This window comes from Mustela nivalis, assembly GCF_964662115.1.
Source record: "Mustela nivalis genome assembly, chromosome: 4".
Lineage (NCBI taxonomy): Eukaryota > Metazoa > Chordata > Mammalia > Carnivora > Mustelidae > Mustela > Mustela nivalis.
Genome location: NC_139023.1, coordinates 124,406,648 through 124,425,683, shown reverse-complemented (window position 1 = coordinate 124,425,683; position 19,036 = coordinate 124,406,648). Strand labels below are relative to the sequence as shown.

The 19,036-nt window shown below is 37.9% G+C and overlaps 1 protein-coding gene across 7 annotated transcripts in view; it reads right to left on the bottom strand.

Annotated features, from left to right (window-relative positions):
* Positions 1-19,036, bottom strand: part of GUCY1A1 (guanylate cyclase 1 soluble subunit alpha 1) — a 61,145-nt gene that overhangs the window by 27,506 nt on the left and 14,603 nt on the right. For all 7 annotated transcript variants that reach the window (XM_082727834.1, XM_082727837.1, XM_082727838.1 and 4 more), the window contains one exon: positions 691-1,046. In XM_082727834.1, the coding sequence (XP_082583960.1) occupies positions 691-945 (255 nt within the window). In that variant the 5' untranslated portion in view covers positions 946-1,046. The remainder of the gene's footprint in view (positions 1-690; positions 1,047-19,036) is intronic.

Sequence of the window (19,036 nt, the reverse complement as noted above, 5' to 3'; positions counted from 1 at the left end):
TACTGCCCTGTCCCCAGGTTCTCTTATAGGTGGATTAGCAGAAGGTGCTCCAGATATCAATGTGACACAAGGCTATGAAGCTCACAGAGCTACATCAGGAAGTGTCTAAGCTAATGGGCAAGCAAGCACAGGGCCATGATACTGACTCAAGGAAGCAGGTCAAGAACTGGCTTTTGCAGAGACCTCAGATGCAGAGCTAGAGAAGGAAAACGGAGATTTTCCCAACTCAACAAACTGGCAGCGAACATATGATGCTCTCTGTAATTAGAAGAAAATGGACAGGAGGTAAGTTATTCTTCCAGGAATTTAATTTTAAGAGAATAGGTAACAACTACCAGGCACTTATGGTATGGCAAGAGCCGTGGATTAAGTCCCTTCGTGCTCATTAACACTCTAGGAGCAGGTACTGTTATACTATCATTTCACAGACAAGGAAGAGGAGGATAAGAGGAGTTAAGCAGTTGCCCAAAGTCGTAAAGTTCATCAGAGTGCAGGATCCTGCTGAAAAGAATTCAAGATCTTAAACATTTATTAAGAGTAAACACAATTTAAGAACGCAATCACTTTCAAGAAGTGTGTTTATATGTTTTAGCCTTGCAAGTGAGAAAGCAAGGGTTAACATTTTCCTTAAAAAATATTCTTTTACCATTTTCATAATATCAGTAAAATCTTAAAAGGTAAAGCACTCACCTCGGGAAAAATCAGTTTGCAAATACTCTCCGCTAATGTGTGAAGATAGACTCGGCTCCTACTGGTCTTTCTTTGAGGAGAACTTCTTTGTACATTCTTCTCAAGGACATCCTGACAGATGGGCAGAGTTGCTTTGCCACTCTCTGAGCTTCCTGCTACCTCTTCTGCTGGCTCCTGGGGAACCTGCCCGGGTGCCAGTAAGGACAAAGGGCACTCCCCTGTGATCTTAAGATCCTTCAGCTTGGTGCAGAACATGGTGTTAGTAGCTGCTCAGAGTACTTCTGGGTGAGCCGTTCTTACGTGGGACTGACCAATGGATGCCACTAGCAGATCAAGGATACTGGTGACTGGGGTGTCTATGGAAGTAGAAAATCAGAATAGAAAGGTAAATGATTTTGTATACTTAGGAAAACAGAAAAATATAGGTGTAAAAAAGCAAAGGCGATATATTCAAGTGTCATTTTCAAGAAGAAGAAGATTCTGGTGGATATGTCAGTTACAGAATGGATGAACCATTTGGCGAGGATCTTTATTTAGTATCTGTGCATTTTAGTATACTAGTAAAATACTTGGTTTTAGTAGTTTTCAAAAGGAGCATAATTTTCTCCCAACTGTCCCTACCACAAATTACTGATTTACATTTCTATAGCCCATTTGGTCTAGTTTGATTCCACAAGAATGGAACTTTACAGTTTTATGACAAAAGCCAAGTATAAATAAATCTACATCTCAGTGCTAAGCACTACATTTTCATTATGCCCTCCTTTCTGAAAAACCAGAATAACAGAAACCAGCGTCTCCCAATATTTAAAAGAAAAAAAAAATGTATGTAGTGCTGCTCAAGGATATGTTTTGGGATCTGAAATTCTGAATTTCAGATGAAAAAAGATTAATTAAAATGATTACGGCAAAAGAAGATACTTGCTTCTGTAAATAGCAAAATAATTTTAAAATAGCATCAAAATTAAAAACAAATACTACTTTTTCAAAATACTCCTGGGTCTCTGGATCTGAAATACAAGGCTTTATCCTGGATGACACTGGAATAAACTAAGAAGGCATCTCCTCCCAGAGGCCAGCTGAAATCATACGTATAGCTATCCCAACATATTTCTCTTGTTTGTGTTGATGTTGTGACCGTGAATCCCCACACACAATCCACAGCCCACTGATAATTAGTTATCTGTCCCTTGAAACTGTCTGGTTGGGAATTCAGTTTGTCAGTAATACTAATGACCTTGATTGACTGGGATCATTGTTTCCATTCTTTGAAAATTAAAACACACACACACACACACACACACACAAAGAGTGCAAAAGAGCCCTAGTTTACTTCCTTCCAGTGATATGGCTGGCACAGTGCTGAGGATTCTGTATTTACAGTTAAGCCTCACAGCAACCATATGGCACATTATTATTATCCCCAATGTGCCAGAGGCTCAACAATTGAGGTTATTTTCTTTCCTTTGATGTGCTGGAAAAGTGACAGAGCTAGGCTTCAAACTAGGGTCCATGCGACACCAGAGCCAATGTATTTTCTATGAACCCAAGTTCCTAGACCAGTTTCTACATCATCAGGCTTAGTTCATAAACCAGGATTCATTTAAAAATATGGTTTGCAAGTTTATATTAAAAAGCAAATAAGAACATAGTTCTCCTGCTCATAGGCTGGGAGTAGCTGAATGATCCGGGATAAAGCCTTGTATTTCAGTCTTTAGAACTGGAGTACAGTGACTTCCTTTCTGTGTGCCTCAGTGCTTTTAGTATGTTGTTAACGCGTACAAGCCGTAGCTTGTAATTTGTCACAGATAAGTTCTCTAATAAGTTTAGGACAATGGACAATTCATTTTCTTAACTGGAACAACTAAAGAAGCTAAATTTGTCATCTGCCTGCCCTTGGGGAGTGTCATGGATCATTAGGTATGGGGAAGGATTACGGATGCTGACAGGTCAGTAGAAGCTGCTACTACTCTCTGTTACTGGAAGTCCTCCCCCGAATCTGTGATCACATGTAATTTATGAGTCTTCAAGAAGATACAAGGAAGATCCTATCTATTCATGAGCAGGTGACATTTTCTGCTAGAATAGAATACGGAGTTCTCTCAGCAGGCTACTGAGTGACCCAAAGGTAATTCAGTGACAGCGGGAATGGTTACTTGGGAGTCTGAAAGACCTAGAAATCCCAGGCTTTCAACCACATTTATTTTGAGATTCCGTTCGGAGAAAATAAATGTCACTCAGTCTTAAATGCATCTGAATCCAACTATTACTATTCACTAACTCCCACCCTCATAAAGGCTTTAGATCAGTGGGCAGTGGACCTTTCTGTAAAGGGCCAGAGAGCAGATAATTTCAGTTTCGTGGGTTTCTATCAGTGATTTAATTCTTGCCATTGCTGCATGAAAGCAACCACAGCTGATATACAAAGGAGGAATGGATGTGTTCCAATAAAGCTTTATTTGCAAGAACAGGCTATGGATTTGGTCCTCAGATTCACCGTATCAACTTGGATCAAGCCATAGGTTGCTGACTCCTGGTTTTAGAAAGCGGAGCAGGTTAACTGAAGCATGTTAATCCAAACAGAATTCTGCTATAGGGCCAGAGTCACTTTCTCATCTCCTCTACCCAATTCACTCCCCAAACATAGCAGCCTACGTGGATTCAGTTTTGTACAACTTTAAAGTAAAAAAGGCAGCATAGTGGATAATATTAAATAACTATAAAATTATAATACCATTATTTTATATTAATTTTCAGGAAGAAGAGCTATATTAACTGAGTGCCATGATTTCAGTTATATCAAAATTAACTATAATAACTAGAAGAAGAGAGTACTCAAAAAAAAAAAAAGGAAAGAAAGAAAGAAAGAGAAAGAAAGAAAGAAATCAAGCAAGAACAACAACAAAAAAATTAGAAGACTTTAGATTGGATCTGATGAAGGTATAGAACTCCTCCCTAGAATAAGTTATTCTGGAACATATCAGAATTTCAATTTGGGACTTAGGAGTCTGTCATAAAACAGTTCATGATAAAGTCTCCCACTAAGTTTAACTTCTCATTAATGTTGAATTTCAACCCTTGTCCCCAAACCCAATATTTTGATTCTCAGCCTCCTATTCAATCTTGCTGCAAGATAAAACTCACAAGTCAACCTCGAAATTCTTTTTTCTCCTATATTGCACAACATTATAATTCCCAGAAAATGTGTCTAACACTGTTTTTTATTAAGTAAAAACAGGAACAGGAAACAAGTTGTGCTTACTTTACGATCAGTTAAGTGTTTAGTCTCATTAAATCACATATGTATAAACAAGCTAATTAGCATTCTTCATCTGCTCAGCTGATGAAATTACATTACAAAACAGATGCACTCAGTGCTGATACCTTGGAAACCTATGCTTGTTTTGTGTTTGCCTGCTACGAATACAGAATACGTTCTTCAACTAAACAAGTGATGATTTTCAGGTGTAACATTAGCAGTGACTTTGGAAATGGCTTGGTCAGTGGCTGATTGGGGAATTGAGAGTAACACGGTAAGGGGAAAAATATTAATTAAAGTAATAAACTTGGTGACAAGGCCTTGGTGAGCAGTGGGATGTATGTTCGCAGAAACTTGGAGAGGTAATCTGCCATCCTCAAGGTTGATGATTAAACAGCCCTCAAATGTATTTAATGTTCTCTTCCTTTTACTAGTAAGTGATTAACTCTGCTATGGTGAGAATAATGACCCAGCTGTTGGCCTCATATTAATAGCCAAGATGTGTGATTGTTCAGGTGAGGGGCCTGTCCATGATTCCAACTCCAGAGTTACACATAAAAGTCTTGTTTTCACTCAGCATAAGTCAAGCAGAGAGTCAATTATCATATGGTTTCACTTATTTGTGTAGCATAACAAATATCATGGAGGACAAGGGGTGTTAGAGAGGAGAAGGGAGTTGGGGTAAATTGGATGGGGAGGTGAATCACGAGAGACCATGGACTCTGAAAAACAATCTGAGGGGCTTGAAGTGGCGGGGGCGGGGGGGGGGGGTGGGAGGTTGGGGTACCAGGTGGTGGGTATTATAGAGGGCACGGATTGCATGGAGCACTGGGTGTGGTGAAAAAAAAATGAATACTGTTATGCTGAAAAGAAATAAATTTTAAAAATTTTAAAAAAAGATTAATGAAAATATACAGACAAATAAATCTAATGTTCACACACACACACACACACACACACACACACAAAAGTCTTGTTTTCTACTTATAAAAAGATCTGAAAGAAAATTCTGACACGGAAATCTTCTTTTACGACAGCAGGTCCTAAAGCGCAGATTTCAAATTAGAAACTGGGGTGGGGGGAGGAGCCTAAGAACTAAGTCTCCATAATAAAAACAAATAGTTATTATCTGATTTCCAATTTCAGGCCTAGCACCTAGCCAGGCCACAATTTGTGTGAAAGGGATGTGTTTTAAGAGCGAATTCCAAAGTCTAAATTTTTAAGAGTAGCTGAAAGAAGAAGAGAGCTTAGAAACAAAGACTGCCTTCGTGAGGATCAAGTTTGCATCCAGTAGCACAAAGTTGTTACCGTTTTCATAAACTGGTGTCAAGCTTAATTTTCAGGTAGACCAGAAATCTAAAAAAGTTTTTTTCTTCAAAAAATTGAAATAAATAAATAAAATCCCATAAATCAGCCTTTTACAATGTGTTTCTTTTCATTTTGCAGTGGGAATTATTTATAGAACTTTCCCCTGTGATCTATCAGGAAAGCAGACCAAAGTATTAGAAAAACTGGTAAGAATGTCCAAGTCACTCCCAGGACTAAGGTTTAAAAAAAAAAAAAAAAGCAAGCCAATGTCCCTTATGGTCACACTTCTTAAAAGATCAGGACTTAGGTACCGTGTTCACTTCCTTAAAAAATAATTTATTCCTAAGTCCACAATTCCCTGGCTTTTGCTTCTGCTGCGTCACTGACACCCAGACAAGATAACCTCCGAAAAGTTAAAGCTCATGAACCTTTTGGCTTTTAACATACTTGATGGATCTCAAGTGCCATTTGCCTTTTCTTTTTCATCATCTCCATTCCCACAGACTCTTTGATACTTCACCTTCATTCACTTTTCATTCTGTTCCACAGGTATTTGTGGTGGTCTACTATGTGTCAGGCTTCTTCCAGGCACAGGGACAGAGCAGTGAGTAAGGGACATGGCCTGTCCTCTTGGAGCTCACAGTCTGGCAGGAGAACTCTTTCTGACATACCAGTTCCCCAGAAAGGGGAAGGACGAGTGAGTGCTCTCAGAGCAAAATCAGGGATCCAAACCCAGTCCCGGGAGGAAGAGACATCTGAGCTGAGCTGTGACCCTGAACCAGGTGAAGAGAGTTCCAAACAGAACAGACCTAGCCATGATCTAGGAACTGAAATAATTCCAGCATGGTCAGAGCATGGGGTCAGGGAGAACCAGGTGATGGCGGAGGGAGCCAAGACAGGTAGAGGTCAGGATTGTGAAGGGCGCTCTAAACCTCGTTAAACAAAGAAAAACTATTCTAAGAGCAACCAACTGAAAGACTAAGATGTAAGAATGTGAATAGCTTAGATTGTATTTTTAAAGGATGATTTGGAATGGAGAATGGGAAATGTGTCAGAGCAACCAGGAGGCTGATCCGGTTTGGACTAAATAATGACCTTAGCATGAAAAAGTGGATCAATTCCAGAAGTATTTCTGGTAGAGAATCTACAGCCCTTAGCTACTGACTGGATATGGGAGCTGAAGCACCGTGAAGGTGTCTTCCTCTGAATTTTCTTCTCAATACTGCAGCCAAGGAAAGACTCTAAGGCTCATGGAGAGCAATCAAAGAGTCCACAATCCATTTCCCATGACTTTGGTTATTCAATCATTTTGAGCCCAGAATTTGGGTTTTCACTATTACATAACACCTTGTGGGAGTCAATGTGCTCCAACTCTTTTGCTAAAATCTCCTTTTGGAAAGTAATTTCTCCTTCTTCAAAAGCCCAGAGGTGGGAAAGCTGACTCCAGTTTATGTTATACAACAAAACATTCCCCTTCCAAGACTGCATCTACACACCAATGTAAGGTGTCCTCAGCTATTTTAAGATGAGTGCAGGGTACTTACCTTGAATTTTGTAACTAGAGAGCCCATACTGCCAACCTTCCCAAAACAAAAAAGTCAACTCTAAGGGCAACAGCAACCCAACTGATGTTGGGTCAAAATGCCAGAAACCCCCCTCGCCTGATGGCAACTGCCTCCCTAAAGCTAGAAGTACCCATACAACTTATGTTTAATAATAATTATAATGAAAATAATATTTAATACTGATAATTCTAGTTTAACAAACTGTATTTTCTTCTTTTTAATGATTTATTTATTTATTTGAGAGAGGGAGAGATAGTGTGAGGGGCAGAGCAGAGAGTGAGAGAGAGAAGCAGACTCCGCTGAGCAGAGACACACATGGGGTTCAGTCCTAGGACCCTGATATCACCCAAGCCAAAATTAAGAGTCAGACGCTCAATCAACAGAGCCACCCAGGTACCTCAAACTGTATTAATTCTCTATTAAAAACAAGCCGTGTATGATTCACAATTTTTTTTTTTTGCTGGAATTGGGAGCAATTCTCTGACATCTCTGAAGTAATAGGAGAGTTTAGTATCGTCTATAGTAGAGAGATTTTAACTCTAAGATTCTGTTTTTATGACAATACAGAGTGTTTTATATGATTCTCAGTTTTTATATCAAAACGTTCACAGAATGTTTTAAAACTAAGCAGCAAAACCTCTGGGATTATAAATCCTAAATCTCTGTTTAAGACTTTTAGTATGACTATCACTGAAATTTGAAGACATACAGTTAGTATGTCTTCAAATTAAATATAATTACCACTTAGAGTAAGTCATGTAGGTCATAAAGAAATCAGATAAATATTTCAATATTCTGCTCCTGAAATATATAAAACAATTTCCTGCAGCTATTTCTGTGATTCCCATCATTGTTTTATTACTAAAATAGTTCCTTAGAGACTTAGTCATTTAAAAATACATTTACTGAAAACATAACAATTAGTATGAAAGGAGTTAAATGCAAAATGGAATTCCTTTCTACACCAGAAAGAGCCATTTTGTTTTTATCTATTTCCAGCTAAATATTGTGTATTTCTGTGATGTGAACCGGCTCAGACGCAGTCATAAAAAGGGGAATAAAGTCAGTTAAAGTAACAATTATGCCGCATCTCTACCCCACATTCTTCCTCCTGGCTCAACTGACCTCATGTTCCATCTTGGAAGTACTTACTACGGTGGTTTTCCTCTATTTTCTTCCTTGGCACCCTAACTCAGCAGGCTCTGCACTTCTTACAGTTCCTTCCTATCAAGCTACTTTCACCCTTTCCCCTCATGTCAGACCCATCGTTGATTGCAGCAGTCCAGTACTCCTTAGAATTCCATAGAATGCAACTGGTTTTGTTTTTGTTTTCTTTTGTTTACCTGAGCTGGTATATATAGCTTTTACGATTGTTACTGCTTTTGTTGGTGCTCAAACTTTGGGCTGGTTTCACCCTAACACATTTTCCTCCCACAAGCTCTTTTATTTTTAGTGCAGTTTTACAGCAAACAAGGTTTTTCAGGAATACATATATGGTGTTGTTTTAGAAATGCCTGTACTCTCAACAATGTTTGATTTAAATTTGCAGGTAAGGTAAAAAGCTGCCTGAACTATCTGCAAAACAGCACTCAGTAAGGTCACATTCTTGAACAGCCTACAGAGTCCATTATGATATAGATAATACAGCCTGATGAAACCTGTAGAATGAAAACAAGTCCATGATGCTTAAACAATTGGGCTGACCGATAAATTTCATTTAAGTGGGAAAATAAAACTAATGACCATGTGATATCAGAACTTCTCTGATTTCTTTTCTTTTTAATTTTGGCCGGCCAGGAAGACCTGGAAACACTTCTTCCATTTCATATACATGCATACATACATGTACACAATTATCTGCCCTCTTGCTCAATGCCAACTTTTTTAAGTGCCTGAGATTTTATATTTACATCTCTATCTCTGGAGATGAGTGGTAGGAGACAGACTTCATGCTTGGAGACATCAGTTCACACCACTGCACCCTCAGGTAGTAGAGTTAAGTGGAGCAGTGACGGAGCTCAGGCTCGGGGACCAGGTGGTCTGTGGCTGGCCTTGCCTCTACCATCTCTCAGCTCTGTGACCTTCGTTAAGTTCTTAACTTCACCTCCGCTTTCTCCATTTCGAAAATAGGGATCCTAATAGCAACTGTCTCATTAATGTGTTTTGAAACTAAACAACATGATAAATGCAAAGCACTTAGGAAAGTGCCTGGTGCCCAACACATAATGATTAATGTTGACTGTCACAATTTTTACTTAGCAGTAGCGCAACAATGGAAAGGTTTCTTAATTTCACTGAGCTTCTGTTACCTCAACTGTAAAATGGTAAAATGACGATGAAACAGGGATGTATGAAGGACTAGGAAAGATAATCTACCCAAAGGTGTTGTACAAGAGAATTCTGCTAAAAGAAGTCATTAAATAAAAGACTGACAAATTTATTCTATTTCCTCAGAAAGACTGAGTCATGCTTTATACCTATGACACCTTTCAAAGCCAGTTTAAGGTAACTCTAATCTACACCAACTGCTTGGTCCTGTACAAACTTGCAAAACATTCTCCACTTGAAGAACATTAATGCATACCAAGAAAATAATATCTATGTCAGTAGTTAGGGTGCCTTTTATTGGTTTATAAAATAATAGAGTTTACAGTATAGTCCAGAAGAGTAAGATTCTAATTTGGTTTTATCTTATATAAATCCCTTAGCTGAGTTGCATGCCAAGTTTCTTTAATAAAATATTAGAATTAAAAACTGATGGAATGTGCTAAATTTTAAATGTTTTTCCACTCATGAAACCAAACCTGTGATATAAATCAAGCATGCTTTACATCAGTGAAGTACTTACTACTTTATATAAGCCCACCTTACTCCCAATGTGGAAAATTTTTAAACAAAATAAACCTGTAACAACCAAGTTGAAATAGAAATTCTGTGGTATCTGATTTTCTTTTCCTAGAATGCTAGGTTGGCAAATGACTCATATTGTTATATGACCAATCTTGCCTTCAATCACTGCTTTCATATGTCAACTGTTCTCCATATTGACTCAGTGTTAGCTTCTTAGTGTGTACTTCTTTTGTAGAAAGGTTTAAGAGATGGGTAGGAAGAGATTAACTAGCATGTTAATTTTAGGATATTTGTAAAATCAAGTTAAGTCACCCAGAGTCTGATTAAAATAAGAGATGTTGGGATTCCTAACAAGAGTAAAGTGGATTCTGGTTTTGACTGTCACACCTATGGGGCATTTGAATTAACATTTTAACAATGAGGAGATATCATAACAAAGTGGCCTCATATTTGGTGGGAAGGAAGGGGTAACTGGACTAGTACAGAACTCACCATCTGGTGGAGGAAAATAGATTTAACCTGTCATATTTGGAAAGAAGATTCTGAAAGAAAACACAATAGTGACTCTCCTGAGTCTTCTAAACCAGCCCATGAAACTTTTCTCAAGATCCTTGAGAAAAAGGGCTGCAAACTATAAAGCCATGAAAACTTAAGACTTGTAAGTACCTTCTACCAACAATGAGAAAAAACAAGAACAGGAACAAATATATCAATAGTAGAAGCACAGGCACTGAAGAGGTCTACACTGGGCCAGCACTGGGAAGGTCAGAGAGCTAAACCACCACTCAGGAAAACCTGGACTTTCAGGAATTCTCCCTCACTTTTTTTTTTTTAAGAGAAAGAGAATGTGTGAGAGTGGGGGGTGGGGGAGACACAGTGGGCAGAAAGAATCTTAAGCGGGCTCCATGCCAACGCAGAGCTTGAGGCAGCAGGAGGGCTCAATCTTGGACACTGAGGTAATGACCTGAGTTGAAATCAAGAGTCAGATGCTCAACTGACTGAGACACCCAAGTGCCCTTCTTGGGACCTCTTAAGGCAGGGGTTGGCAAACAATGGCAAAAATCCAACCTGCTGCCTGTTTTTGTTCTGCCCTAGAGCTAAGTTTTATATTACTAAATGGTTGAATAAATCCAAAGAATATTTCATGATACATGTACACTATATGAGATTCAAATTTCAGTGTCCATAAAGTTTCATTGGAACACATCCACGCTGGGACAGAATAAGAAATATATATTTGGCTTCTGCCTGTTGTTTCCTGGCACACAACTGCTGAAACCCAAGGAATCTCCAAAGTGATAAGACTCCTAGATAGCTTCAGGATGGGGCCTGGTTGCCAGGGGAACCAACCATATGATTAGAGAATCGGAATTCTCTATCCCAGCCTGGTCTCTAGAGAGAGGAGAGAGTCTGAAGGTTGAGTTAATCACTAATGGTCAATGATTTCATCAATCATCCCTATCTAATGAAGCCTCCATAAAAAAGCCTACTCAAAGGGGTTTTGGAGAGCTTCTAGGATGGTGAGCACATGAAAGGGCTAGGTGGCTAACACGAGGAGAAGGTATGTAAAGGCTGTATTTTAAAAAGACCTCTCTCTTCTACAATTTACAATTCACCCCAAAATCCCACCCTGGAGACCCCAGGAAAGATGTTCCCCTGGAAGCTCCTGGGGACATGATGGATAGTCAGGGGCCTTCTTGAGTTCTCAGTTCAGCAGCTGAGCTCTTCTGATTCTTGAGACAGAAAATGACCTTCTGTCACCAGCAATGGGGTACAAATCCTTGATGCTCATGCTTAGAACCAGGCCAGCAAGGGTCCAGCACAGATTCCATTCCTTTCGAATTTTACATAATGATGAAATGAAAAGAAATCATTACCAGAAGTAAATTTTGGCTTCTGGATGTGTCCTTTGCAGGTAAATATTCAGATACTCACAAAGTTGCATGTTGAGAAAGGCTAAGTTCTTTCCCATTAAATCCAAAACCACAGCCATATTATTTTAATGATTATTACATCTAATTGATTCAAAATGGAAAAATTAAAAGAAGCCTTCCTGTTCATAGTAAGCCCAAGCAATTTTGAACAAAAACTGAAAGTGAACCTAAAGACATAGGTATTTACCTAACAGAAGATTAGAACTAGGAAAGATGTTAGAGACTATGTATTGTAACTCTTCCTACTTACAGATGGCAGAACAGAAGTCAGATTTCAATGAGTTGGCCCAAACCCCAAAGTTACTGAGGTAATGGGGTCAGACGGGAACTCAGGCAGATGGACAGCCCAGAATTTACTCCAATATACAGCGGAACTTTGAGAAACATGAATTTGAAACTGCACTGGTCCGCTTATGCACAGACTTGTTTTTAGATAAATATGATACATTACTGTCCATGTAGTTTCCTTATGTTTTTTTTCTTTTGTTTTTTGTTTATTTGTTTTAGATTTTTATTTATTTATTTGAGAGAGAGAAAGCATGAGAGGGAAGAAGGTCAGAGGGAGAAGCTGACTCCCCATGGTACTGGGAGCCTGATGTGGGACTTGATCCCCGGGCTCTGAGACCATGACCTGAGCTGAAGACAGTGGTTTAACCAACTGAGCCACCCAGGCACCCCTTTTTAACAGTAATTTTAGTTCAAGTTCCACCCTTAATAATTTGAGAGTTGAAAATACTTCAGCTTAAAAAAAATTTTTACTGGGGCACCTGAGTGGCTCAGTAGATTAAAGCCTCCGCCTTCGGCTCAGGTCGTGATCCCAGGGTCCTGGGATTGAGCCCCGCATCAGGCTCTCTGCTCAGCAGGGAGTCTGCTTCCTCCTCTCTCTCTACCTGCCTCTCTGCCTACTTGTGATCGCTGTCTGTCAAATAAGTAAATAAAATCTTTAAAAAAAATTTTTTTTACTTAGTCCAGAGGCTTATATCTCACCCATACATCATTATTAATAACAGTAATGAATTAATACTAAAACATACCATAACATTGCTTTGGCTGTCTGTAGTTTCTACAGTATTTCTCCAGACTCTTTTTCATGATTTTTCTCATCACCTTTTGCACTTTCTCAAGAAGCTATCTTTAGCCCTTTTTCAATTACCTAAAAATATTTTCTAAATAACCTTACTCATGATCCAATCTTTGCCACTTAATTGAAAGTAGGTATGGGAGGGGGGCACCTGGGTGGCTCAGTCGTTAAGTGTCTGCCTTCAGCTCAGGTCATGATCCCAGGGTCCTGGGATCCAGCCCTGCATCGGGCTCCCTGCTCAGCAGGAAGCCTGTTTCTCCCTCTCCTACTTCCCCTGCTTGTGTTCCCTCTCTCACTGTGTCTCTCTGTCAAATAAATAAATAAAATCTTAAAAAGAAAGAAAGAAAGAAAGAAAGAAAGAAAGAAAGAAAGAAAGAAAGAAGGAAGGAAGGAATGGGGGCACCTCGGTACCTGGGTGGCTCAGCTGGTAGAGCATCCAACTTTTATTTTCAGCTCAGGCTGTGATCTCAGGATTGTCATATCAAGCCCCAGCTCAGTTCCTCGCTCAGCATAGTCTGCTTGAAATTCTCCCCCCACCCACTGCTCTCACACACACTCTCTCTCTACAATAAATTTAAAATTTAAAAAAAAAAAGATTTTTTAAATTTATTTGAAACAGAAAATGAAAGAGAGCACTAGCATGAGCAGGGCGGTGGAGCTGGGAGTGGGGGGCAGGGGCTGAGGGAGAGGGAGAAGCAGGCTCCTGGCTGAGCAGAAAGCCTGTTGCTGGTCTTCATCCCAGGACCCTGAGATCATGACCTGAGCCAAAGGCAGATGCTTAACTGACTGAACCACCCAGGCAACCAAAATCTTCATTAATAAATAAATAAATAAATAACAAGTAGGTATATTTCCAGACTCAATCTAACTGGTCCATGTAGATGGCAATTTATTCAATTTTTGACTTCCAATGAGTTATTTTTTTAAAATTTTTTATTATTATTTTTTAAAGATCTTATTTATTTGCCAGAGAGAGAGCACAAGCAGGGGGAATGGCAGGCAGAGCAAGAAGCAGGCTCCCCGCTGAGCAAGGAGCCCCATGTAGGACTCGATCCCAGGATCCACGGATCATGACCTGAGGCAGATGCTTAACCAACTGAGCCACCCAGGAGTCCCTCCAATGAGTTATTTTATGCTGTAATCAAATGACAGAAGGACTGGCTTGAACTTATCTGTTATAAACATGGAAGGGGTTAGGGTTGCTGATTAAATCTTTATTATCAAATTCACTCAATCTTTTCATTTTATTTTCACTGGATCTTGTGTGTTTGTGCTGATTATATATATATATACATATATATATATATATATATATGATATACAAATTGAGAAGAAAAGTGTTTCAAAATGTTTTCCTATATATTTTCCTTTTCTATTTTATTATTCTACCTTCACCAACTTGTTTATTTTTTATTATTTCTTTCCTTTTTTCTTATTTATTGCTTACCTTTTTTGGAAAGGAGAAATCTTATAGATAGAAATTTATGAAGTTTACTGAAGTGTGACAAAGAAGCCAACAAGGTTTAGGTAATTACCTATCCTCTTTTCTCAGTTCTCTGTGAGAGTAGCTAAGTGAAAAACCACACGTTTCCTACAGTTCACTGCTCTTCAGAAGCACTGAGCCCAGGATCATATATTATTTGGTATTCAATAAATATGAGCTAATGTCAATAAAATATACTAATATTAGGCCATTATTATATCTAATATAAAAGACAAAACAGTTAAAAAAAAGTTACAAAATTGAAGTAAAATAAGACTAATAAATTGGAGTCTATAAAATGTGTTGCTTCTTGAAAACAAGTTTTATAATGAAAGATTAATAAATGAACTTATAATTCAATCAATATTTATTGAGTTTCTGAAAAAGACAAAATTATTCCTTTCTTTAATTTTCTTCAAAGTCTAGTATGGGTGATAATATATTTTCATAAATGGCTATAATAAGAAGTGGAGGATAGGCACAGGCAGAAAAATAATAATATTTATAAGAAACATTGCTTTAAGGCAGTGGCAGCAAAAAGGAAGGGATAACTTCTTGGAATGCATGGAATTTGAGCTTAGTTTTGAAAGTAACTAGGGTTTGGCCATAAAGTCGTTAGCAAAAACTAAGCCCAGAGAGGCAAAACAGTGTAAGTGAATGTGCAGAGTGAAGAAAGCTGTGGGAAGGGGCAGGAAAGGATGGGTTTTAGTGATATTATAAAACTAAAGTTGGCATCATGTGGCAAATGACTAGATCCAAGGAACAGGATGACTTTGAGGTTTTGTCCAGAAAGATAATGGTGCCATTAATAGAAAGAGGGAATAGAAGAAGGCTTGAGAGAAGGAATACTGAATTCCATTTTGTACACATGGATCTTGAACTATTAGCAGGGCATCTAGGTAGAGATATATTTGAAAATTGGAATGTTTAATTAAGCATTAGAGACATGAGTGTGTGGTTCTCCACACTGAGGAAGCTCTTAAAGTTCACTTCAATTCAAACTGTTTAATGTCAAGGGCTGCAAGTAGAGAGAGAAAACTGCCAAATTCATTATCCTGGGGGAATATTCATATTTAAGAGTTAGAGAAGAATTGTTATGACTAAGACTGAGAAGTAGCAATCAGAAAACTGTGATGAGAATGGAAACAGAAGAGGACACATGTCCAAAAAGAAGTGTTATTTTGCTAGTCTGAAGAGGGAAAGGGGGTCTATTAGCTCAGTCCAATATAACAAAATATTATAGACTGGGTGGCTTAAACAGGAAACATTCATTTTTCACAGTTCTGGAAGCTGAAAACTCAACATCAGATGCCAGCATGGTTGGGTTCTGTAAAAGCTCTCTTCTCGGCTTGTACATGGCTACTTTCTCACTGTAGCCTAACATGGTGCAAGAAGAGAGAGAAAGAGCAAGTTCTCTGCTCTCTCTTCTTCTAAGGTACTAATCCCATCCTGAGGGTCTCACCTTCAGGACCTCACCTTATCCCCAATCATCTCCCAAAGGCCCCAGCCTCCAAATACATTGGGGATTTTTAGAGCTGCAACGTATGAATTTGGGTGAGGACACACTTTAGCCCATAGCAAAAGAATTGAGAAAACGTCATTTGATTTTTAGATTAAAAAGACATTTATAGCTTTTATGAGACAAGTTTCCATAAAAATAGTAAAGTAAAGGTGAAAGGAACGAGGAGTTATGGTGAGGAGATACTACAGTGTGATCGATTACAGATGACATTGAGAAATACCAAGTTTGAAGGAAGGATTTTGAGAATGGGAAATCTCTTGTTCTTTATTTATGTATACTGGTAGTCTTCTATAAATAGAAATACTTATCCACATCTGTATCAAGTTAGCTTAGTCAAAGTACAGAGTCTTCACTTCTGATTAGATTATAGAAAATCACAAGAGACTCTCCTACTCCAGCCCCAAGAATGAAAACTTGCTAGATAAATTACATAATTATAGTTTTAAAAACTCTATCAGAGGGGGTCTGCATAAACTACAGTAAAAGTCATACCACAATTAAAGACTTAACACTTTTTACTTTGATCAGAAATAAGGCAAAGATGCCTCCTCTCACCACACCTAATCAATTGTATTGAAGTTAGATCCTAGTCATTGCAATAAGAGAGAAAAATAAAAGACAAAGATTAGAGAGAGGTAAAATTGTCCCTGTTTGTTGTCTGTATCTATAATAATTGTTCATGTGGGAATGCCCAAGGGATCTACCAAACATAAGCATATCTAGTGATATTGAAAGTTTAGGTTCAAATAATGGCAATAAAGCAAAATTGCAATAAAGTGAGTCAAGTGAATTTTAGGTTAACCAATGCAAATAAAAGTTATGTTTATACCATACTATAATCTATTAAGTATACAAAAGCATTATGTCTAAAAAATGTACACATCTTAATTGAAAAGTACCTTACTTTTTTAGAGTTAGATTTAGATTTATTTATTTTAGAGTGCAGATGAGCGAGAGGGCAGGGTTTGGTGGGGAGGGGTGGAAGGCAAGGGAGAGAGAGAATCCCAAGCAGACTCCCTGCTGAGCAAGAGCCACCCCCCAACAATGGAGAGCCTAATCCTGCCACACCACAATCATGACCACAGCCAAAATCAACAGTTGGCAGCCTGACTGACTCAGCTATCCAGGCACCCCTGAAAAGTACTTCATTGCTAAAAAATGCTGTCATTTGAGCTTTCAGTGCGTTGTAGTCAATGATCAAAGATCACCATAACAAATATTAATAATGAAAAATTCTGAAATACTATGATCATTCCAAAATGTGACACAGATACACAAAGTCAGCAAATGCTGTTGGAAAAATATCTCTAGAAGACTTTCTGGATTTGGGGTTGCCACAAACTTTCAGTTTGTAAAAACACAGTATCTGTGAAGCACAATGATGTGAAATGTGTCTTTAACAGGTAGAACTAAGATGTGAATTTAGCAAAGCTGCAAAAACAACTACGTATGGAAGTATGTAAATCTACAAAAATCTATTGTAATTTCTGTACTAATAGTGGACAACTGGGAACTAATATTTTTAAAAATCCATATATAGGGGGAGCCTGGGTGGCTCAGTGGGTTAAGCCTCTGCCTTCAGCTCAGGTCATGATCCCAGGGTCCTGGGATCAAGCCCCACATCAGGCTCTCTGCTCCTTGGGGAGCCTGTTTCCTCCTCTCTCTCTGCCTGCCTCTCTGCCTACTTGTAATCTCTGTCAAATAAATAAATAAAATCTTTTAAAAAAATCCATATATAATAATATCAATTAATATGAAATACTTAGGAATAAATCTAACCGAAGGTTTGCAAGACCTCTATACTGAAAACTACAAACTGTGTTCAGATAAAATAAGGAGAGCCAAAGAAATACAGAGGTATATTATGCTTAATATTGTTAATGTACCAATTTCCCTAAATAGTCTATAAATTTAAGGCAATCCCAATTAAAATCCTAGCTATCGTTTTAGGAGATATGGAAAAAATGATACTAGGATTTAATGGAATACAGGGAATACAGAGAATAGCTAAATCAATACTAAAGAAGAAAAAAAGCACTTAAAGATTTATATACCTTATTTAAAAATTATTATAAAGCTGAAGTAATTGAAAGAGTTTGGTCTTGGTTTGAAAGGAGTAACATAGAGATTAATGGACTAGCAAGCCCCAAAACAGATCCAGATTTATGTATTCAATTATACAACCAACATATCAAGGCAATTCAATGAGGAGGGGAAAAAAAAGCTTTTTCTATAAATGATGTTGGAACAACGATATGCATATGGAAAAAAAATAAACATGGATCCATATTTCATACCACATACAGAAATTAATTCTCTATGGATCACAGCCATAAATGTGGAGATTAAAATGATAATACTTGTAGAAGAAAACAGGAGAAAATATTTGTGACCGTGTATGAAGCAAAGATGTTTAAATTAAAAAAACGAATCATGAAACATCAAAGAAAATAATAAATTAGACCTCATCAAAATTTTAAATGTTTTACTCTTCAAAAGATGCCATTAAATAAACAGAAAGCTAAGTCACACACTGGTAGAAAACATTTGCCACACATATATCAGCAAAGAAATTAAATCCAGAATATATAAATTTTACCGCTAAGAAAGCAAACAATTCAATTAAAAACGGGCAAGAGATCTGAACAGATATTCCACCAAATATATATATATATATATATATATATATATATATATATATATATATGAATGGCCTATAAATATCTCTTCCTGAGTTCGATAATGTTAATTATAAAGCAAAACCCATTGGAATGTCTAAATTTTAAAAGTCTGACAATGGCAAGACTTAGTGATGATGTGGGATAACTGGAATTTTTTAAATGCTGCTGGTGGAAATGTAAAAAGGAACAAGCACTTTGTAAAATAGTTTGGTGGTTTCTTAAAATGTTAAACATGCTTTCTCCTACCACTCAGCTATCCCATTTCTAAGTATTCACCCAGAAAGAAAGGTAAACTTATTTTCAAACAATGACAGCAGTTTTGGGGGGGGGGTAATAGTCAACACCTGGAAACAATTTAAATGTCTCCGATCATAGCAACAGATAAAAAGAAGTGTTGTATAGCCATACATGTAAAAGACTATTACTCTGCTGATATACACAACAAGGAAGGTAAATCTCAAACTGTGAATGAGACCACACATACAAGAATACATTACCTTTCCATAAAATCTAGATACTGCAAACAAACCTGCAGGAACACAATGCAGATCAATGATCGTCTGGGGGACAAAGGAGGAGTGGGGAATTGACCGGAAAAAGACACAAGAAAACTTTTAAGGGGTGATAGAGATTTTTTTTTATATTGATGCTGGTGGTGGTTTC